The sequence below is a fragment of the Heloderma suspectum genome, chromosome 3, assembly GCF_057233095.1.
Source record: "Heloderma suspectum isolate Gila_16-S chromosome 3, 16-S_ref, whole genome shotgun sequence".
Taxonomy (NCBI): Eukaryota; Metazoa; Chordata; class Lepidosauria; order Squamata; family Helodermatidae; genus Heloderma; species Heloderma suspectum.
The window spans coordinates 233,456,793-233,480,140 of record NC_139460.1 but is presented as its reverse complement, the minus strand read 5'-3'; the positions used below and the strand labels follow the sequence as shown (position 1 = coordinate 233,480,140).

General features: G+C 41.8%; 1 protein-coding gene across 12 annotated transcripts in view; it reads left to right on the top strand.

Annotated features, from left to right (window-relative positions):
• MGMT (O-6-methylguanine-DNA methyltransferase) overlaps positions 1 to 23,348 on the top strand; it is a 280,294-nt gene that overhangs the window by 244,910 nt on the left and 12,036 nt on the right. For 8 of the 12 annotated variants that reach the window (XM_084845949.1, XM_084845946.1, XM_084845950.1 and 5 more), the window contains one exon: positions 9,275 to 9,414. The exons of 1 other annotated variant lie outside the window; for it this stretch is intronic. In XM_084845949.1, coding sequence (XP_084702075.1) covers positions 9,275 to 9,414 — 140 coding nt within the window. Of the gene's footprint in view, positions 1 to 8,818; positions 8,882 to 9,274; positions 9,415 to 10,282; positions 10,433 to 23,348 lie in introns of those variants that run through there. 3 more of the 12 variants (XR_014789449.1, XM_084845948.1, XM_084845947.1) reach the window with 3 other exon arrangements.

Sequence of the window (23,348 nt, the reverse complement as noted above, 5' to 3'; positions counted from 1 at the left end):
AACACATTTTCTTGCCAGCAACTGGGATTGCTGTGAATAGAATCCTGTTGGTGCTGAAAACTGTGGGTTCAAAAGAGTTGTTTAGCTCAGTTGGGTTCAGACCCCACTCTGCCTTGTGCTCAGACTTTTGGGTAGGTAACTTGTCCTTTGTTACTAGCCACACCTACCATGGCAGCCATTTTGTAGTGCTGCCCAGCCGAGGACAGTTTTTCAAACTGCCAAATGTGCTCATGGCCCAAAAGGTCACCTACGTCTGGTGGATATCAATTAATTTATGTGTCTACAGGGAATATGGATATCCTGTATATTTAACAATATCCAAGGTTTGCAGCCATATTGAAAATTGGTGAAGGTTTACCTCATTTTGAACAGATTATATTTACAGGCACTAGCAGAGAGTTCAGTAATAAAAAATACTTGGCAGAGTCACAGAGCTGCTTGCCTTAAACTAATTAATGTCTTTGCTGCCTACAGGGTGAAATTAACATTTTAGATACATTTATAAAATGATATGCATATGATTGCAAGGTACTACATTATTTTGTGCTACAGAGTAGGTGTGTGTGTGTATGCGCACGCACACACCATTACATCTGAAGAATACATTTGACAAATAGAGTGAGAGAGAGAGAGAGAGAGAGAAGTACACGTCTTATACAACATTTTTTCCATTGAGTAAATACGTTGGCCATCCTTTTGCACAATAACATTGCTGGTTTAACCTCCAGTAATGACTTTAGAACAATGCTATTGTTTCCTGTAACAATTCCATATTACAATTAAGTTTACATATGCCTCTCATTCTATTCCTAAAGATGTTTATCAAGTTCTAGGTCTACCCACCCTGCTGGGCCCTTTGTGCTTCATGCATTTTGGCAGAAAAACTGAGTGGGCAGGGGTCAACCTGCAGACAGGGAAGGATTTGGATCTTACCCCACACACTGTAAATTGTCTTACAATGCAAGCTCTATACGTGTCTACTCAGGTATAAGCCCTACTAATCTCAGTGGGACTTACTCCTAGGTTAGTGTGTATAGAAGGTTGCAGCCTTAATTCCTTACTTTATGTATATATGCTGCCCAATAACAAAAGTTCTCTAGGCAATTTACAACATAAATATAATAATCACATCATCATAGAATCACAGAATCATAGTAGGGTTGGAAAGGGCCTACAAGGCCATCGAGTCCAACCCACTGCTCAATGCAGGAATCCAAGTCAGAGCATCCCTGACAAATGGCTGTCCAGCCTTGTCTTGAAGGCCTCCAGTGTGGGAGAGCCCACCACCTCCCCAGGTAATTGGTTCCATTGTCGTATTGCTCTTACAGTCAGGAAGTTTCTCCTGATGTTCAGCCGGAATCTGGCTTCCTGTCCCTTGAGCCCATTATTCCATGTCCTGCACTCTGGGATGATCAAGAAGAGATCCTGGCCTTCTTCTCTGTGACAACCTTTCAAGGACTTGAAGAATGCTATCATATCTCCCCTCAGTCTTCTCTTCTCAAGGCTAAACATGCCCAGTTCTTTCAGTCTCTCTTCATAGGGCTTTGTTTCCAGTCCCCTGATCATCTTTGTTGCCCTCCTCTGAACCCTCTCCAGTTTGTCTGCATCCTTCTTAAAGTGTGGTGCCCAGAACTGGACACAGTACTCCAGATGAGGCCTAACCAGTACTGAGTAGAGGGGAACTAGTACTTCCCAGGATTTGGAAGCTATGCTTCTATTAATGCAGCCCAAAAGAGCATTGGCCTTTTTTGCAGCCACATCACACTGTTGGCTCATATTCAGCTTGTGATTGACAACTATTCCAAGATCCTTCTCGCTTGTAGTGTGGTTGAGCCACATATCCCCCATCTTGTAACTGTGCATTTGGTTTCTTTTTCCTAGGTGCAGAACTTGGCATTTATCCCTATTAAATGTCATTCTGTTGTTTTCTGCCCAGCGCTCCAGTCTATCCAGATCACTTTGAATTTTGTTTCTGTCTTCCAAAGTATTAGCTATCCCGCCCAATTTTGTGTCATCTGCAAATTTGATCAGCGTTCCCTGCACCTCCTCCTCCAAGTCATTAATACAAATGTTGAAGAGCACTGGGCCCAGGACTGAGCCCTGCGGTACCCCACTCGTTACCTCTCCCCAGTTTGAGAAGGTCCCATTGATAAGCAGTCTTTGAGTCCGATTCTGTAGCCAACTGTGGATCCACCAGATCGTTGTTTCATCTAGCCCACTTTGAGCTAGTTTGCTCATCAGGATATCATGGGGCACTTTGTCGAAAGTTTTGCTGAAGTCGATGTATATGATGTCTGCAGCATTCCCACGGTCTACAAGGGAGGTGACTTGATCAAAAAATGAGATCAGATTTGTCTGGCAGGACTTCTTTTTGACAAATCCATGTTGGCTTCGAGTAATCACGGCACTGTTGTCAAGGTGCTTCCAGATGGATTGCTTTATGATCTGCTCCAGAATTTTCCCAGGGATTGATGTCAGACTGACTGGTCTGTAGTTCCCAGGTTCATCCTTTTTACCCTTTTTGAAGAGAGGGACAACGTTAGCCCTCCTCCAGTCATCTGGCACTTCCCCCGTCCTCCATGATTTCTCAAAGACAATAGACAGCGGTTCTGAGAGTTCTTCTGCCAGTTCCTTTATGACTCTAGGATGCAGTTCATCTGGCCCTGGAGATTTGAACTCATTCAAAGTAATGAGGTGTTCCTTGACCATATGCCTGTCGATCTCAAGCTGCAATCCTGCCCCTTCAGCCTGTACTTCGCCTTTGCCAGGGGAGTCATAGACCCTCTTTTGGGAGAAGACTGAGCCAAAGTAGGAATTGAGCACCTCTGCCTTTTCTTTGTCATCTGTTATCATTTTGCCATCCTTATTTAATAGCTGAACCACCATTTCTTTCCTCTGCCTTTTACTATGCACATAGCTGAAGAAAGCCTTTTTGTTGTTTTTAGCATCCCTTGCTAACCTCAGCTCATTCTCAGCTTTAGCCTTCCTGACGCCATCCCTGCAATTCTGTGCTATCTGCCTGTACTCTTCCTTTGTTACTTGGCCTTCTTTCCACTTCCTCTATGTGTCCGTTTTTGTTTTCAGGTCATCCCTAAGCTTTTTGTGAAGCCACATTGGCTTCTTCTGTTGTCTTCCACCTTTTCTTCTTGTTGGAATTGTTTGTGATTGTGCCTTGAGAATTTCCTTTTTTAAAAGCTCCCACCCATCTTGGACTCCTTTTCTCGTTAGAGTTGCTTGCCATGGGACCTTACTGATCATTGTTCTGAGTTTATGAAAATCAGCTTTCCTAAAATCCAGGGTACGCGTTTGACTACACTCAGCTTTTGCTTCCCTTAGAACCAAGAACTCAAGTACAACATGGTCGCTTTCCCCCAGAGTTCCTGTAACTGCTACTTTATCCACACTAAGTCATCTCTGTTGGTTAGGATCAAGTCAAGGATAGCCAATCCTCTAGTTCCTTCCTCTACTTTCTGTAGGAGTAAGTTATCTGCCACACAAGTCAGGCATTTCCTGGAGGGGCCATGTTTTGCAAAATTTGTCTCCCAACAAATATCGGGGAAATTGAAGTCCCCCATTACCACTACATCATGCTTCCTTAAAACATTGGCTATTTGCTTTTCAAAAGTTTCATCCTTGTCTGCTCCCTGATTGGGTGGCCGGTAGTAGACTCCTACCCCCAGGTTCCTTTTATTCTTTGCTCCATTTATTTCAACCCAGATGCTCTCAATGGGGCTACCAAGCTCCTCCTCCTGTATTTCTGTGCAGAGATAATGTATTTTTCACATACAGTGCAACCCCACCTCCCTTTCTGTTCCTCCTGTTCTTTTTGAACAAGTTATATCCTTCAATTGCTGTATTCCAGTCATGAGAGTCATCCCACCAAGTCTCAGTTATACCTATCAGGTATAATTTCCCTCTTGTATTAAGAGTTCAAGTTTGTTCTGTTTGTTTCCCATACTCTGGGCATTAGTATATAGACATCGAAGACCATGTGCTTCATAGTCTGGCTTTCTTCCTACATGTGTCTGAAGACTATTATTGGGCGCTATCAGAGCTGTTCTCTCCGTTGCTGTGCATGCACCTATGTCCATTGTTACCCCCAACATTACATCTCCCTTCCCCGTAGGATTCAATTTAAAGCCCTCCTGATGAAGTTCTTCATACTGTGGCCAAACACATTCTTCCCATCCTTTGTGAGGCGCAACCCGTCCCTTGCCAACAGCCCATCTTCCAGGAAGTATAGCCCGTGGTCCCAGAATCCATATCTCTCTCGTCAGCACCACCTTCATAGCCAGTCATTCACCCGGAGTATTTTTCGTTCCCTTTCTGTCCCTCTTCTAACTACTGGAAGGATGGATGAGAAAACTATCTGGGCCCCAAAGTTCTTGAGTTTCCGTCCCAGAGCTTCAAAGTCTGACGTGATCTCTTCGCAGCTCCACTTGGCGGTATCATTTGTTCCCATTATGATAAGAATACAATAAAAGCAACAAAGAAAAGCACAACAAAAGACTCAAAAGTCAAGTAAAACAGTTCATTAGTTAGGAATTGTTCTTCCTGGGAACAGTTACTTCTTGGAAACCTAAGTTAACACCAATTTTGATAGTTTACAAAGAGATTGGAAAATAAGTTACATTACAATTCAGGGTGAGGCCTAATACTGCCTCAGTTGAAATTCTCTACAGAACCCCCAATTCCAAATTGGCAGGCTCCTACTGTGGAATGGTACCCACTTACTAACTCTATGGCTTTGATCCAACAGTGTTGTTCCACCAGCAGAATGGAAACCGCTAACAGAACAGATTCCCCTCCCCAGTGCAGCCTCCTGTGTTCCCACTCAAATCTGCTCCAGAGCAGATTTGGGGGCTGCATAACGAGGAAAGGATGTGGGGAGGACAGACTTCCACAAGCACAACATTGGATTTAGGCATATATAAGCTCCTTTGAAGCACATTGCTGAGCAAGGTTTGTTATTGTTTAAACAGCTTTCAGGCACTCAACAGGCAGCAGAATTAGAAAGCAGGTTGGAGGACTAAAAAAAGAAAAAATACCTCCATTGGGATAAATAATGGATTTTTTCTTCTTTTTTTAACACCCCTATAGGGTTGGGATTTGGGGGGGGGGAACAGGTGGGGGGAAAGTGTAAACCATCCGCTCCTAGTATCAAAGTCACACGCACTTACTCTGAAGTGAAGAAACCAATCGTGCGTAGCTCTGCTATGTGTGATTAGAAGAATGTTTAGCGTGGCCCATAGTTAAGCCATCTAGAGTAGGTGGGCAGAAAGTAGATCTGTAGTTGTTTTGGACGTCAAGTTCCAGTATTCCTAATCACTGGCCATGCTGGCAGAGGCTTCCAAGAGTTGAAGCCCAAAACAGAATTAAGCTTAGGAGAGGCATATAATAGGGGAAAATACCCTAGTGTTTTGCCGAAAATTTCTCCCACTTTTCTCAGTCATTCTAATTCAATTTAATAGAAGACAATTTGCTTTTGAAAAGCAATTCAGTGGTGAAGAAATTTCAGAGAAACTCTCATGGGTTGAGTTTGGGTTTCTTGTGCTTACCTTACTTAGGAGTGAGCATACGTGTCCTGTTTTCTTTTATTGTACAGTCATCTCTCTGGCAGCCTGTAGCCTCCTCAGCTTCCTTCAATTAAAACCCAGTGGAAGGCATCATGAGGTAATTCTTCCCATAGGGCTTTTTCAGATCAGGAAGTGCAGGCAGCCCGGGAGGCTAGCTGTGATTAGGTAAGCTCAAAAACACCGAAAGAAATTATACAACACTCTGAGAATGAGGCAGAACAATGGAAGTCCCTTTCATGGGGGGAGAAAACTTTCAGGAAATTGGAGGACAGATTTTGGCAGAGTGCTAACTTCACCTCATCCCTGGAGCTAGACACAACACTGCCCCCCTCACACCAGCATTGTGGTGGATGTAAAATGGGGGCCAGCCTGACAACACAGTTGATGCTGTTGCAGCACAAAAAAAACCAAATCCTTACCAAAAAAGAAAGAAGCTGTGCTACAAGCCCTGCCAATGGAAAGCCCTGCCAACGGGGAGCCCTACCTGTGAGAAACTGCTGAGAATTTCTCCTTCCTCTGGAGGAATTTGGTGACATTGTCTCCCAAATTTCTTTGCCCCCAAATAAGGTGGAGAATTTCAGGAGGCCATTTATGCACACCTCTAATATGGAGATCTACCTTCTACCCCTGTTCTAGGGGGCTTTCCAGGAAAAACAAGCTGTTTCCTCTTCTTTAACTTTACTCTCCTGAGAGCCGAACTACACACTACGCTAATCACATACCATATAGTTGAGCCGTATCTTTCCCTGTGTAAGCATGTGTGGTCCCAAGACTCTATTGGAGTCAGTGGAAGCTTTTTTTTCTTTTTCTTTTTTTTTAAACCCTGCATGGAGGGGGGACATTTTAGGGGGGAAAACTGTGTGTGGGGAAGGTTTAGCCCTCCCTTCCCAAAATGCCTTGGTCCTGATCTAAATCAGAGCAGTGCATTTACATAAGAGAGTTTAAAAAAAGAGAGAGAGAGAGAGAGAGAAGCTTCAGCTTCATGCTACATGATTGCCATAACATGTAGTTTGGTTCTGAGTCTAGCATGTTCATATCAATTACTACTACAAATTCCTCCAGCTTTTGCTTCCAGTTAGTTTCTGCTGTGATCGCGGCGCATCGCTGTTGGGCTGTACAGAAAACATGGTCACTACCTGTGCAAAGGAGTCATCAACCCAATGGGGAGACTAAAAGCACCAGGAGGGAGGGGGCCGGCTGCTGGGGTGGCTGGAGGACTACATTTCCCAGTATGCATTGCATGAAAGCTTAAGGCAAGAGCAAACTGATAAGAGCCTAGTTTCCGAAATTAATTATCGAAATTCACCTTGTAAAATCAAAAGGTGGGCAGAGCACCATATGGGTCAGAGCCAAACCAGGAAAGAATTACGAAATGGAACAGGGGAAATCCACTCTCCCCTTGTTGCAATTGTATTTCAAATAGGCCTTTTGAAAGAAATGACAGTAAACAAAATCTGTTTGCCTAAGGAAACTCTCCTAGCAATCAGCTAGTAACACAACTCCGTTTGCTAATGAACCCAAAGCTGTTAATATGGTTTCTTCAGTTAAATTGATTCATGAATTTTGAAGAGAACATTATCTAATGAATTTCTTTGAACAGAAAGCAATTAAAAGGACAAATCAGTCTGATTAACCCCAAAGTCACCCTAGTGCCACAAATGGTGTACAGTTTGAAATTATATCACAAAAAACTAGAGCAGATTTGCTATCTCTTCGCCCTGTACTAATCCATGTAAATTAATGAACAACAAAGTTAATTTCTTTGATGACCCTTTTCTAGTATCACCTGGATTATGCTGATGTTTAATTTGCTTAATGTTATAATAAAGGCTAAACAGATTTTTTTTCAATGAAGCGATTGTCATTCTGTTCAGTTAAGACGTGATTTTTATTATTTAAAACAAACATAAAAGTTTGTGGTTTCTCTCAAGAACAAAGAGAGAATGCTTTACCAGAATGAGTATGATGTGAACAAGTTTTTTTTAAATGATCAGAATACAGAAGTATCTCCCAGTTGCCCCCTGCCCTGAACCCCCCATGCTGGCTGGGGAATGCTGGGAGTTGCAGGACTTCTTTCTGTCTAAACAGCATAAGATTGTGTCCTACGTGTACTTGCCTCTCTGCTTGGGGAAGCGGGAGAGAAGGAAAGAAGGGAGAAAGGCAGGCTGAGGCTGCAGAAACAACAGCACAGGGCAAAGAGTGGGTAGACTTCAGTCTTGCAGGATCTATTTAGTTTCTTACTAGAACCCCGAGATCTATCAGCCAGAGCCCAGTGTAAAAGATAGACCCTTTGAATGACAGAATTCTGAGCCCAAGAATAGTGTTTGAGTACCAGAACTGAACAGAGTCCTTTCACACAAAAATCTGCTTGAAGTCTCCCTAGCTTTCTTCATTTCAGCAGTATGATGAGGTGGGTTTTGTTACTGCTATTGTTAAACAATTGAGAGTCAGAAATCTTTGCCAATCCACCCAAGGTTCTGCCAGTAAATCCAGATCTACCTTCTGTCCATGTCTGGTCTATGACTCAGTGCAGATGTAAACTTCTGGACCTCCTAACCATGGAATGCGCCATCTACACCTAGGCCAATCTCTCCCTTTTTATTTCCCCTATGGCCCTCCTTCCTATGGCCCCTCCTCAATCACATGGTTCTTTCCCATGGAATACATCTCCATGGCACTGCCCTTTTGGTTATGGTCCTTTAAACTTTACAGCAGCTGAGTAGGATGAACCTCCCAGAAAAGGAGTCCTTACAGCATGCCTATAATGTTTAAAGTGTACCCATGTCTCTTCCCTATATTAGAGAAAAACAGTGCAGGTACATCAGTGTTCTGTTGTGTTCCAGGCTGGGGAAACACAGCAAAGCACTGCCTGCTGCAACTGTGCTCTCGCCTCCCCTCTACCTTCTGAAATCAGACTATGTCTGGTCACCCAGAGGCAATTTTTAATCACCATAGATGAGTGTCTCATTATCAGCCTGCAGCAACATAAAAAGCTTCTTTTGCTTCTCTCCATGCCTTATTAACAATAATATGAAAATCAAGGGTAACTAGACAGCAAATGAATAAGTATTTCATTTCTAATGAGAGTTTGCCATTTAAATATGCAACATATACTCAGACACACCAAATCCAGTTGTTACATTTTCTGATATCTAGAATGCTGAATGGTAGCTTGGGGCCTTTGCTAAAAATAAAAAATAAAAATTTTAAAAAATCAGTCAACCAGGGTCTTCTCGCTCTAGGGCTTCTTTTCCGGTGTGACCCAGCTGAAGTTTGAAATTAGGAGATACAAGAGCTTTTATAAAGTAGGTGCTGCCAGTTATTCTCTCCCCCCTCTTTTTTTTAATTTGACTGTATGCTAATTTATACCCTGCCAATTTAATGGGAAAGCACATTGTATGCGTTAACAGGATAATTGCACTGGAAGCAAATTAAAAATATAGGAAAATCAAAGCCTTGAATGCCTTTTTAATAGTGATCAATTACTTGAAGCGCACTCTCTAATAATCATGAATTTAAATATAGAACACAATAATAGAACTGATTGCTCCGCTAATTCGAAAGAGAAAATGTTGCTGTTCATACCCTAGTTTAAATGTCAGTCTTCCTGACTATTTTTATCTTGGTAGGTTTTTAAAAAAATACAGTCAGGCTTCTGAACAGTGTGTTGCTTCTTCATGTTTTTCCCCCTCTTTCAGCTTCATTCACCAGAGAAGTGTTGTGGACCCTGTTGAGAGATGTGAAATTTGGAGAGGCAGTTTCTTACAAGCAATTAGCAGACCTGGCAGGCAACAGCAAAGCAGCCAGAGCAGTGGGAGGAGCAATGAGAAGCAATCCTGTAAGTTCATGTCAACTTTAAAATAAAGTTGATGGAAGATGGTGGTTTTAGATAGAAAGCTTTGTGGGCTAAATGTCATTAGATTAAATATATCTGCTGTGAAAACTACTCTACTATGAGTAATAAGGTCAGTAAGTGTTTTTAATCAGCATTAATGTATAAACCAGTTTAATATGATTTATTTCCCCATCATTTATTTGAAATAGGAGCACTGCATTTATTTTAATGCATCAACCTATACAGATTTAGTCTGTTTCATTTTTTCTTTTTCTTTTCCTTGTTTCAAATAGAAGGCTTATGTTTTATGGATAGGGACTTGTTCCACTCAGTGATGAGATCTCCTGTTAGTCTGTAATAGCATTAGAGAGGGTTGGAAGTATCACATTTTTTTTGCATCACCTGAAAACAGTTCCGGTTATATGAGCTCATATGGTGTCAAAGGGTAAAATACCACCTGCATTCCTCAAGAAACGAATTCGACTTGGATCCTCAGTGTGTCAGGTTCTGGATTTTGGGTGCCAGGCACATTCCTGCCTCCTCCACACAATGAGTCAGAAAGTCACTGTCTCTCTATTCCTGTGGCATAGCTCCATTAAAGACTATGAATCTCACCAATTTAGGCAATGTAGAACATGGCCTTTTAGTTGTAGAGCTCTGGGGATATAATTATAAATTACTTTAGCCATTTTTGCCCCATTAGTGACGTGTGTCTGACAATTGCCTCAGATATTTTTTAATTTCAGATTATTATCTTGGCATGAGAATTGGCTGACATTTATGACTGTGACCTATGTTGTAAGTGTGAAGCTATCTAGGTGCTGGCACAAAGCTTTAGGATGACCTTACTGATTTGCTTTCATTATCAAAGGTTGAGGAAGGAAAACGGCATTCGGCCTTCCAGTGCTGCTGTGGTTTGCATTTGAAAGCGAACTAATCTTTATGAAGTAAGCCCCTAAATAGTGGAGGTATGCACACCATCTATTTTCTTTGTAACATTTAATAGCATTTTTATGCCCTAGCTGATACAAAGGCCTGCAGTCTTTTGAACTTTGTGTACTAGCATCAGAGCTAATGGGTCATTGGTATCAATCATGTATCACTATATTGTCCAGAAAAAGGCAGAAGCAGCCAGGGCCTAATTTGAACTAGAATCCATCCGTAGTCCCAGAAACTGTTTTCCATGCCAAGGCTCAATCCTAGAACTTGAGAAGTATTTTTGTTGTTGTTAAGTGCTTTTGAGCATGTCTTTCCATTTCTACTGAGTAGCTATAACCCACATTCAAACATTGGAGACTGGATACCAAGTCATATGGGCAAACTTAAGCAAAGACCTGGAAGCTCTAGAATAGTGATCACTATTTTTCAAGCAGGAGCCACTTTGGCTCCAGGTACCACCACTGGGGCCACTTAGGGGCCTGTGCATTGCATCACTACAGCTAGCCAATCATGTTGCTCTTTGCCTCTTGAACTCCTCCCCCATCATAGCTAATTGGCTGATTGCACCTGCATTCTCCTCTTCCTCTCCCCAGACACCTTACAGCTGATGAACAGCAGGTCTCCTGACTCCCCACCCTCAAAGCCTTCAGCAGGAGCCCAGATCACAGCAAGTGGCCCACTGCTAAAGTAAACAACAAGACAAATCTAGAGAGCTCCTGCTGAATGTGAGCTGCTACTACACAGAGAGGCATAGAGCCAAACTTGAGGTGAATGGGTTCCGCCAGTAGTTCTCGAGCCTTGCAGTGAAGAAGGGCACATAATCCACAGGCTGTAGGTGGGCTCCCAAGTCCTATTCTTTGGCCCCCGCAAGACCCTGTAACCGCCGCCACGAGCACTGCTGAAAATAGCATGGCAATGTGGCAACTGCTGAAAAAAACACAGCACCACCAAGAGTCTTGCAGCACTGCCAAGTACTTGGAGGTACCACTGCCATTTCTTATTCTCAGAAATGTCCCCCCCATCTGCCAATCACCTCCTTTTCACTGAATTGCAAAGCATCTTCCTCCTTGTGGGAGGATGCTCTAAGAGTCAGGACTTCTATGGCAGGAACCATAGAGTCCTCTGTGAGTGATTGTCCCAGTTAGAAGACAATCTAGCAATCTGCCAGCTGCTGTTGGATTGATCTGTGGCTGTTCACTCTCTGTCAGCTCTGTGATAACTTCTGACTGCTGCTTCCAGGAGGTAGAGGTGGGGAGTTTTAAAAAATAAAAGAACTACTTACTGCTGCCAGGAGCCAGAGGAGCTGACTTTTTAAAAGCACATAAGGGAACAATTGGAGGGGGGCGGGGTCTGAGGGAACTATTCAATTATTACATTTTAATAGGACGAATTATCTTTGAAAATTAAATTAAACTGCCTGATTGGGGTGAATTGTGGAGGATAGTAACTGCAGTGCACATCTTAAATGAAACTAAATGAACAACATGAGTTATTGTGGAAAGTCAAATTAAATTGCCTACTTGGGGGAAGGGTGCAAGATATGCCTGTATGTGTGTGTGCACTCAGGGCGAAAAGGATTGTTTGCACCTTTGTTCTAAAAGGAATTGATTTCGAATATCAGCACAGTATAGCCATATGCAGGCATTCAGCCTGCTCCCATGAGGACTAAAAGTGTTCCTGCCCACTCAGTCCCCAACCTTCACAGGTTGAGGGAGAAGGTCTAACAGAGCTTCTACTCACATTTCCTTGAACATGAGTGGAAGCTTACACACCAGGAGTGGGCAACTTGGGGCCCTTCAGATGTTTTGGCCTACAACTCCTACCAGCCCTAGCCAACATAGCCAGGGATGAGGGATCATGGGAATTGTAAGCCAAAACATCCGGAGGACCATATGTTGCCCATCCCTGCTCCACATAATCGATCAGGAATCCTGATAAAGCAAGCTTCCCAATCATGTGTGGGCTTCTCTTTGTATTCAAGCAAAAAAGAGTACCCTCCCCCCACTTCATACCTTCCCCCTCCACACGTGAAGGGTAGGGATGTTTGGAGGGACTTTCAAGCACACTTCCCATTTTAGCCCTCACGTGAGCAGGCTGACTGCCTCCGCTGGACTTATCTCTGAATAATAAGAATGGGAAAGTCTGTGTGATATATTGTTCCTATCCTCTGTCTCATATACCCATACATACTCAAAATGTTCCTATAAGTACCGCAGATCTCTTCTGTTATATTGCTTGGGCGCATATTGGCAGGAGAGGAAACTAGAATATATAGAGCCGATGGAGCCATTTGTGCTGCTGCTTCCTAGCCCCAAAGCTACATAGATAAAAACACTGACTCCTTGCTCTGCCCTTCAAACCTAGAAAGATGCAAGGACAAGAAAGGTATGTAATTAAGTGAATAATGGTCCCATAATACGGCAGTGCCATTAACTTGGGTAAACGCATAGTGACCATGGAGTACCAATGCTTCATGGCCATGTCCTCTTCACAAATGAAATTAGAGCCACACAATGTCAAGACTTTTTGTTCAGTGTTTGCAGTTGTATCAGGGTCACTGCGTGAGGCTCTCTGCATGTGATTAAAAGTGGGTTGAGTGAATCCTGATTCAGAGAGACTCCTTGCCGAAGCTATTATGTGGCAACTGTATCACACTCCAAGCTTACCCATAAGTATCTGATGAGGTTTGCAATTTTAAAAAAATTGTCTTTTCAGACAAAAGATTCTCACAATGGAATAAAATAAAAAAAATTAAATAACATAGATATAAAAAATATTGGGTTGGGTCCAGAATTTGCCTGCAGCAAACTGGAAGACTCCTTCTGTCCTTGGAAGGCTTCTGATCTAGCAGAGCATTTCCAGTTTCCCTCTCCTCCTGGAACCCCCTATGCCCTTCCCCAAAATAATCTGTTCCAGAGGGTTGGGAAGAGCATAGTGGTGGCTCTCGGGTATGCAGAGAGAATGGGGAATATTGGATCCAGCTCATATTACACAGATGATTTCTCCAAAATCCAACAAAAGCAGCAGCAGAAATAAGTTATATAGTCCAGAACCTCTTAAGACAAGATCCAACTGTACCATAGTTTTGCTTCAGGGTAACAGCAAAAATTTTCACACCTCTGACTATAGTTTACGAACTTTGAATTGGACCGCAAAAGCTCTACAAATAATGCGCTTATCATCTGAAACATGGATGGGGAATGTGTAGCCCTCCAGCTATTGTTGGACTGCAATTCCCATCAACCTTAGCTAATAGTGAAGGATGATGGGAGTTGCAGTCAAACAACAGCTGGAAAGCCACACATTTCCTGTCTGTGTTGCAGATGTTAAGTGCATTACCTGATTTAAACAAGTGAGCAAAATTCTCTCCAGGTGTAGGTTTTCTTCTTTCACAGAGGAACAGTTCCATGAACAGATGACTTTGCATTCATATATCTGCCCTCTGTGTTGGAAGTGGCAGGACAGCTCTGTGTATGCTCCGGAGCCCATGGCCCACAAGAGATTGCTGAATCAGTATGTTATTCTTGAACAGTAATTTGTATCAAGTCGACATGTTACTGAGTTGCTGCTGCATCTGGTCATATTCACAAAATGCATTGCAACCACTATCTATTAAATGTTTATATTTCTACAGATGTCTATCCAAGTATGATTTACTTTGCTAAATAATAAAAACAAGATTTATTTTAAAACATGATTTCCTGAGTCTCTGAAATTGTGATGTCTCTAGAAATCAGAATTTTAAAAGCTTGTGAATTTCTACTTCTAATATTCATGATTTGTTTCTTTAAAAATAAAAAAAATGTGTTATGCTTTCACTCTGCAGATCTTGCCCACTAAATTTCTGGAGCATGCATTCTACAGGTCTCCTTTTGTAGTTAGGTTGATTCACATAATTCATACACTGACCTTCAACTTTATGACAAGGTGGAAAAGGTGCCGGCAGCAGCTGAGAGATGCAACATCTTTGCTTTAAATTATGCCAAGGACATGGTGGAGATGGCTCACCTTTTTGTGAAGAAAAACTTCAAATAGTTTACTGCAGTTTAGATTGATTGTGAGGGCTGCAGTCCTCAAAGGGAACCCATAAAGTTCAATTAAAAATCTCATTAGAATAGTATAGGAAGATCAAAAAGAAATCATACAGACCCGTGGGGATTGGGGAATGTTGGACTGATTAATCCAAGACCATCATAAATGACTCTTCTGTGACTTAAAGAAGGTATCTTAAGAAGTCTGTGAGTAGCAGCAGTAGCTGTATAGTATTTTTCCCCATTCTATATGCTTATGTTATTATTCAAGCTAAACGCTGATGCTGACATCGATCTAGCATAAGTAAAGTGTTATTCAGTCAAAATGTTTAAAACATTCAAGACTGAATGGAGTAATTGTGCATTTAAGAGAAGATTGTGAAGCATTGATTTAGAATGTGGTACGCACATAAACCTAGTTGTGCATTAATTCCTTAGGTGGCTAGCAATAAACTGGAACACATGCTGGTTCATATTACAGTATTTGTTTCTATCAGAGAACTCGGGGAGAAAAAGCAATAGGACATGAGCAAACCGAAAGATTATTTTTTGCTAAGTGTGATTTCTGTTGTGTGTTACAACTTGATATTTCAGCTGTTTCCATTATGGCCTGACAGATCTATTCTTGACAGTTTGGCAGCTTTCTGTAACTATTCAGTCTATCAACTAGTATAATAGGATGGTCAGTTTTCCGCTGTATCAAATTGAAAACCCCTAACAAGCAGCGCATCACAGTTGTACAACATTCTGTTCCATCCTCAGACTGAAATTGCTAAATGCAGTTCAAAAGCAATCAATACATTGCACAGGGAGTTTTTTTTCCTCACCTTTTTCTAAACAAACACATTATTGAGGAGTTAGTTTATTCACAGATTGCCACGAGCGTTAATGACCACCCTGAGTCTTGTTCTGCCAGTCACCTAGCTGGCTGTTGATAAAGATTTAGCATCATGTTCTAAGTGTCAGGCCTGTCAGTGGTGCTGAACCATTTGACCAGAAGAAAAAACGCAGAGGGAGCTATTGATTACAGCTTCTCAGTGTCACTTGTTCACCAGGATTTAGGTATTGATGAGGCTGCGAGTGAAAACAAGCTCTTTCCCTTGTGGGCCTCTACCCAGAAGAACAAAAGCAAAGTTGGAGAAAATATTCAGCTGGTTCCAGAATCAGAGGGATTCCATTATTGATTGAAAGGCCCCTTCATGTTATTTTTGTTGGAGACAAATCTATGGGTTTGGAAGTTTTATAGCATTTGAGAAAGAGGCACTGTAAGTGATGGATTCATGTATTGGATGAATTAGATTTCCCAGCATGAAAATTTCAATGGAGCTGTAGTAATATGAGCTGCTGAGTTATTGATAAAAATTGCATTAAATGCAACTGAAGCTCTAAAGCAGAAGTCACAGACAGTGTTTTTCCTCCAGAATGTCCTCAGGGCTCTAATAAATTTTTAGTGCATTTAATTATTTTTAGTTGGCTAAATATTGTCACCACAATTAAACCAAAATGAGGTGGTGATCAATATTGTTAAATTGCATGCATGATATAGTACTTGTGTTTTTTTCTCGCTACTGCATAGAACAATCTTCCCCTACCCAGTGCCCTCCAGATGTGTTGGACTACAATTCCCAGCATCCCTCAGCCAGCATAGCAGTTGTGAGATATGCTGGGAGTTGTAGCCCAACACATCTGGAGGGCACCAGGTTGGGGGAGGCTGGCACAGAAGGATACATTGGAAGGGTTGTATCTAGTGGCTGGCACAAGATCCCTGTTCCCCATTTCTCCTTTCCCACTGCAGCCCTGGATGACACAACTCTGTTGTAATACCCCACTGCTCAGGACTCTGTTGTGACACCCGACTGCTCAGGACCCACCCACCCCAATGTCTGGAGAGGGTTTCCAGAGGATACCAGTGGATCATGAGGGGGGGGGGGGAGATAAACATTGGTTCTGTGAGCTGCCTTCTGTTCACACAACCATTGGATACAGTTAGGCTTTATGCCTAACAGTAAACCTATATCAAGCTGCTTTTAAAAGTGATATGACAAAAATCATGGCTGTCCTTGAACTAGAAGCAGAAGCTTACTTTGCATCTTTAATCTGTGACTTTCTAACACTGCTTCCTGATCTTTATCACTTATTTACTTTCTAAAATGGGAATGCCCGATTCCAGGATCTGTATTCAAACCTACATTCCCCATACCCTGTAAAAGGAAAATCTTAGCTGAGCCTCAGAGTCAAGAATTTCAGTATTTTCAATGGTGTGTGGGGGGAGAGGGGGTCTGTAACTCCATTGTCATGGTCAGATCATTTCCTGGTGAAGTTTAGATTGATGGTGGCTTTCTCTCTCTGTGGGGGTGGTGGACCCATTAAGTTGGTCTGTCCCCGGAGACTTACAGAATCCAATGGATTCCTGAATGCTGTAGAGGATTTTCCGGTTGACATGGCCAGCACTCCTGTCAGAGCTCTGGTCTCACTGAAATAATGAGATGGCCTTGGCTACATCCTCTCTGGCAGTATAGAGCTCAGCCAGCTCCCTAGTTTACCAAAGATTTGGGGCAATAAAACAAGCAGGACGATGACTAGAATGCAGGTGGCATAAGTGGCATGGCTAGTATGACTGGACACAAGTAAAAGCAGATTATCTGCTTTTGTGGTGGTGAGGGCAGCAAAGCAACTTCTCTGCCTCCGTTTCGTTCTTGGGTAGCAGCACTTTTTTGCGTGTTTAAGGTTTTATTATATCTGGACCCTGGAAAGGTGATATTGGAATTTACCAAGGTCTACTGTGACAGCTTTGCTAGACACTTTGAGGATGAAGTTGCTCATATTCGCTCTGACCTTGATGCTGTTATTGATACAGTTCCTGTGGCGGTGTCTAGAGCACTGTCTGTTTTAGAGCACCAGTTTTATGGGATTTCAATAGATGTGGCCTGAAGCTGTGGACATGGTGCTTGGAAAATATTATCCAACCACCTGGTTTTTTTCACCCTTTATTATCTTGACCCATTTTAATCTGGATTTAGGCTGGAGTGTGGTTGCCTTGATAGATGGCCTTTGTCAGGAGAGAGAACAGCTTCTGATACCATTGACCATGGTATCTTTTTAAACTGACTTTGTGGGTTGGGGCCACAGTGACATGGTGGTTCCACTCATACTTGCAGGATTGTTCAGATAGTAGCATTGGGGGTTGTTGCTCAACTCCATGGTGTTTGAGCTATAGAGTCCCACAAGGTTCCATCTTATCCCCCATGTTCTTTAATATCTATATGAAGCCACTGGGTGAGTTCATATGGAGATTTGAAGTAAGGTGTCCATCAGTATGCTGATAACACCCAACTCTATTTCTCTTTATAATCAGATGCAGGTGAGGATTTTGAGGTGCTGAACTATAGTCTGGATGGAGTAATAGTCTGGATGAGGGCCAGTAAATTGAAGCTGAATCATGACAAGATGGAGGCAATGTAGGATGATGGATCCCAGGTCTAGGAAGCTGGTATGCAACCTGGTTTGGATGGGGTTGCACTGCCCATGAAGGAGCTGACGCACAGCTTGAGGGGTGCTGTTCGATCCAGTATTGTCTCTTGAAGCCCAAGCAGCTATGGTAGCATAGCATAGAGCACTGGTTCATCAGCTGTGGCTAGGGATGCTGGAGAAATTCAAGATGGACTAAAATGAGCTCAGATGTCTAAGAATCTGACCTGTGAATGTGCTGTGGAGCGACCCCCTCAGACCACGTGGAGTCTGTAGACTTTAGGATGATTTTTTGACTTTCCCGAAATTCGTAGGAAAATACACAAGTTTCTGCTGAGGGAATGTTGAATGGAATGGGGGACAATACGCTAAATGTTATGTACTGAGATAATTTATGCAAATACTTGTGTAAATACTTAACATAATTATTTTCGGATTTTTCTGCATGACAAAAAAAAAATATTTGCATCTGTCCATGTCCAGATGATGGAACAAAAGGCACCTGACAATCCACAAAACACAGACGGAGTGGATTTGACACAGTCTGTACATCCGTAGCTGCGGCCTCTCCTGCATATGGATAGTCTGACTACAGTGCTCTATGCGCTAGTAATATCCAGGTTGGATTACTGTCATGAGTTATACATGGAGTGTTCCTTGAAAACAATTCAGAAACAGCAACAGTGACTCTAGAATTCTGGCTGGTTTGCCTAGGTCTGGGGGCCCCAGTGTGGTGCCTGTAAGCATTGCCCTTGGTGCCTGCTAGGCTTCCTGCCCTTCCTGATATTTAAAATCATATATTTTGGGGGGGGGGGATGAATAAAGTGGTTGGCATGTTGTAAAGCAAAGCATCAGTCTCCAACAACTTTATTTTTAATTATAGAGGGACCCAGAGGCAGCACCCTGGGGGGGCTAGAGGAGGTGATGGGAGCAAGGTGGGTGTTTGCCTATGCTGTGTGTGTGTTCCATGATTGGTTTGTTTTGGTGGGGGGGTTGTTAGTTTTGCTGTGGTGTGTTTTTCCTGGGGTTTGTGTGTGTAGTGTATGTTTTGCCTGGTTTGAGTTTGTTTGTTTGTTTGTTTGTTTGTTCGTTACAGCTTTGTCTGGGTTATGCATGTAAGGCAATTGCCTGATATGTGTGTTTGTGCGTCTCTGAGCATCACCAGTTTTCCTTCTGTGAAAAGGATTGTGCTTTGTGGGGTAAATATATGATCTGACATTTAGCGTGCAGACCCCACCTCTGCTTTCTACTTAGTCTCTTGGCCAAGTTACTTGTCTCTGAGTCTTATCAGTTTGTCTTTTGTAAATTGGTGATGGAGCAGAAAACTATGATTTCAAAAGACTAGTTTTGTGTTTCAGAGCCCACCTCTGCCTTATGCTTAGGTTCTTGGACAAGTTATTTTTCTTTTAACCTCACCAATTTGTGAGGGTGTTTTGTGAATTGGCAAGCCCCCCATGCCAGCCATTTTGTGAATGGACAAGCATTCCTTGGCAGCCATTTTGTGAGAGCACTCTTGACACTCTCTTAAAACTCCAAATGTGCCCACCAGCCAAAAAAGGTTGGGGACTCCTTGGTGGAGCCATGCTAAGTGAATTCTGAAAGAGCTACATTGGCTGCCTATTTGCTACTGAGTCAAATTCAAAGTGCTGATGCTTACCTTTAAAGCCTTAAATGGCTTGGAGCCAAAGTATCTGAAGGAGCTCCTCCTCCCATACTCACCTGTCCGTGCATTAAGATCATCGGAGAAGGCCCTGTTCTGTAGTCATTCCTCCAAAGGAAAGGTCATTTACAAAAGAAAGGGTCTTCTTGCGATGGCACCCCAACTTTGGAATGCACTCTCACAGGAGCTATGCCTGCTGCCATTGCTGTATTCTTTTTGGCACCAGGTTAAAACTTCTGTATTTGCACACACATTTAAAAACATTTTAAATTATATTTTTAATTTGCATTTTTAAGCTGGTAGAAATAGCTTTTTGCCTCTCTCTTTTACTGGTTTATGTTTAGACATTAAGTTGCCTTATTTTATTGGCTGTTTAATCCCCCGCCCAATTCTCTTCGGGATTGAAAGCATGGTATATAAAATTTTAAAAATAAATAAAACAATTAGTTTAAATAAATAACAGTGCAATCCTATACATGCCTACTCAGAATTAAGGCTCATTGAGTTCAGTAGGGCTTTCTCTCAGGTAAATGGCCATAGGATTGTAGTTTAAATGACTAAAACTCGTGATGTCATCAAAGTTTAGAGATATTGGGCTTAAAATGTGAGTTTACTAGATTGCAACATGTGTATGTATTTCAAAGTGAACTCCCCTTTCTCTCTGAAAACTCTCTTTGCTTGTAATTTAAATGAGAATATTACAGGTTTATGTGCCTATTTTGTGCCTGCATAATCTGCATATCTGAAAATGCAGCTACTTTCAAAAAGTCAGCGATTGTGTTGGTAGTTTGCGTGTGTTTTTATACTGCTGAAAATGACTTACATTTTTTAATGGCATGCAATTTACAGGATAATACCCTGGCGTCTGAGTCCTGGCTTGAGCAGTCAATTTGATCAGGAATTTCCAAGTTAGAAAAACACAAATGCCCCAAGGTTAGGGTATGCATCATGTAAATGTGACCTTGACAGGAGTTCAACTGTTGGGAAGACAAAACACTCAAGAGTCCTATGTTTGGAGTGGTGGGGGCAGAACCCTTGCCTCATGAATAACAAACCAACCCATTTATACATTCACCAAACTAACTAATTAATTTAAAAAACCAATCTTCAAGGTGCATGATGTTTTAATGCGTTACATAAGCGGACGGAAAGAAAGAGCATCGCACAGTGAGCTAGGCAGTGTGCTTCTTTCCCTCGTACTATAATTCCCAAACTTGCACATGCAAAAAAGAATCACAAGCCAATTTGGAGCTTTCTTTTCAAAACAGTCTTTTTTTAGAAGTGTTCTCAGATTATGTTTATAGTTGACAAGCCCATTACAATTCAAAATGAGAGGAGTTCATTCATCACCGCTCAAAACCTCTCTTTTTCCAACTTTAAGAATTTCACCAAAGTGGTTTGTATGAAAAAAACTCTGACTCTCCCATGTTGCAAGGCCTATAAGCATAGCAGCACAGTCTGTGAAGCTATAGAAAAATGTAGTTTTTCTGGCACTTGCCGAAACCCTAATTACATTTCCACTAATTAATTCATTATATCTTGTTTTGGTTTATTTTTTGTCGCAAATGTAGGGAATTTGCTACAATGCTAATTTTATGGGTTGAGAGTTGCCAAATATGTTTTACAGAATACATATAGTGTTGGTACTTATTGAATTATGCAAAAAACAAACCCCACCTTGCTATGATTTTGCCACTTTAATGAATATATCTCCCATAGAAAGGTCATATATCAAGACCAACATTGTATCTCATATAGTATAGTATGTGCATAATGTCCATTATCCTATTTCTCATTCGTTACCCACAATTTCCCCTCATTTTACTGTATAAGCTTCTTTAAAAAAATAATTTTCACTGTGAAGATCAAGAAGAACAATATTTTCTAGAAGAGCTGGAGTCAGCTGAAAAGCATGTACTGCAGTCTTCCAAAAGGCAGAATTTGGCAATACAAGAGGAAACTCATTTAGGGCTGCCCAGTGAGAGTCATTAACAACTCCACTAATAAGTTATGGGGATTGTAGGCACATTTACTCTGTTACTTGATTTAAAAAGTCGTTATTATGAGAACCAGGCTGTTTTTGTGCTGACTCTGATATAATACACCTGTCAAACCTTCTGATACTGGGATCAAGATTTTTTACATTTGGTGTACTAAATAATGTGCAAAGAAACACAGTGGTTTGGTAGCAGAGCTCTATTTTATGTGTTCGTGTTAGATTTATTTGGAGGGGGGAAATCCCTAATTTTAATGCAATTTATCTCCTCTTATGTTTGGATCAACATTTTGTTATGTTGGGGGGAAAGCATTTGGCAAAATAATGAAATCTTTTCCTGGCTTGGATTCATTAAATCCAACAAGGGAAGGGCCTGTTTTACAGCAGTCATGGCTTACTCAGTGGCTTATTTACTTAACTCCACCGGTGCTTCGTGGCCAAATTCTATGTTATGGCAACAGAAGGGAGGGGGTGACATTTAAAGGATGGCTAGCGGCCGACGGTGTTGGTGGTGAACAACAAATCCGATGTCTAAAGATCAACACACCATAGGAACCTGGAATGTAAAATCTATGAGCCAGGGCAAATCAGATGTGGTTATTGGGGAGATGTCAAGATTAAATATAGACATTTTGGGTGCCAGTGAACTGAAATGGACTGGAATGGGCCATTTCACATCAGATGACCACCAGATCTACTACTGTGGACAAGAGGACCACAGAAGAAATGGAGTAGCCTTCATAATTAATAGTAACTTGGCTAAAGCAGTGCTTGGATACAATCCAAAAAACAATAGAATGATCTCAATTCGAATTCAGGGTAAGCCATTTAACATCACAGTGATCCAAATATACGCCCCAACCACAGATGCTGAAGAAGCAGAAGTAGATCAGTTCTATGAGGATCTGCAGCACCTACTGGATAATATGCCAAAAAGAGATGTTATTTTCATTACAGGAGACTGGAATGCTAAGGTGGGTAATCAAACGACATCTGGAATTACAGGCAAGCATGCTCTGGGAGAAAAAAATGAAGCGGGACATAGGCTGATAGAATTTTGTCAAGACAACTCACTGTGCATAACAAACACTCTCTTACAACAACCTAAAAGATGACTTTATACATGGACTTCACCAGATGGTTGACACCGAAATCAGATTGACTACATCCTTCGTAGCCAAAGGTGGCGGACATCTATACAGTCGGTAAAAACAAGACCTGGAGCTGATTGTAGTTCAGATCATGAACTTCTTCTTGCACAATTTAGAATCAGACTAAAGAGAATAGGGAAGATCCACAGATCGGTTAGATATGAGCTCACTAATATTCCTAATGAATATGCAGTGGAAGTGAAGAATAGATTTAAGGGACTAGATTTAGTAGATAGAGTCCCAGAAGAACAATGGACAGAAGTTCGCAACATTGTTCAGGAGGCGGCAACAAAAAACATCCCAAAGAAAAAGAAAACCAAGAAGGCAAGATGGCTGTCTGCTGAGACACTGGAAGTAGCCCAAGAAAGAAGGAAAGCAAAAGGCAACAGTGATAGGGGGAGATATGCCCAGTTAAATGCAAAATTACAGAGCCAGAAGAGATAAGGAATTAGTTTTAAACAAGCAATGCGCGGAAGTGGAAGTAGATAATAGAATAGGAAGGACAAGAGACCTCTTCCAGAAAATCAGAAACATCGGAGGTAAATTCCAGGCAAAAATGGATGTGATCAAAAACAAAGATGGCAAGGACCTAACAGAAGCAGAAGAGATCAAGAAAAGGTGGCAAGAATATATGGAAGATCTGTATAGGAAGGATAATAATATCGGGGATAGATTTGACGGTGTGGTCAGTG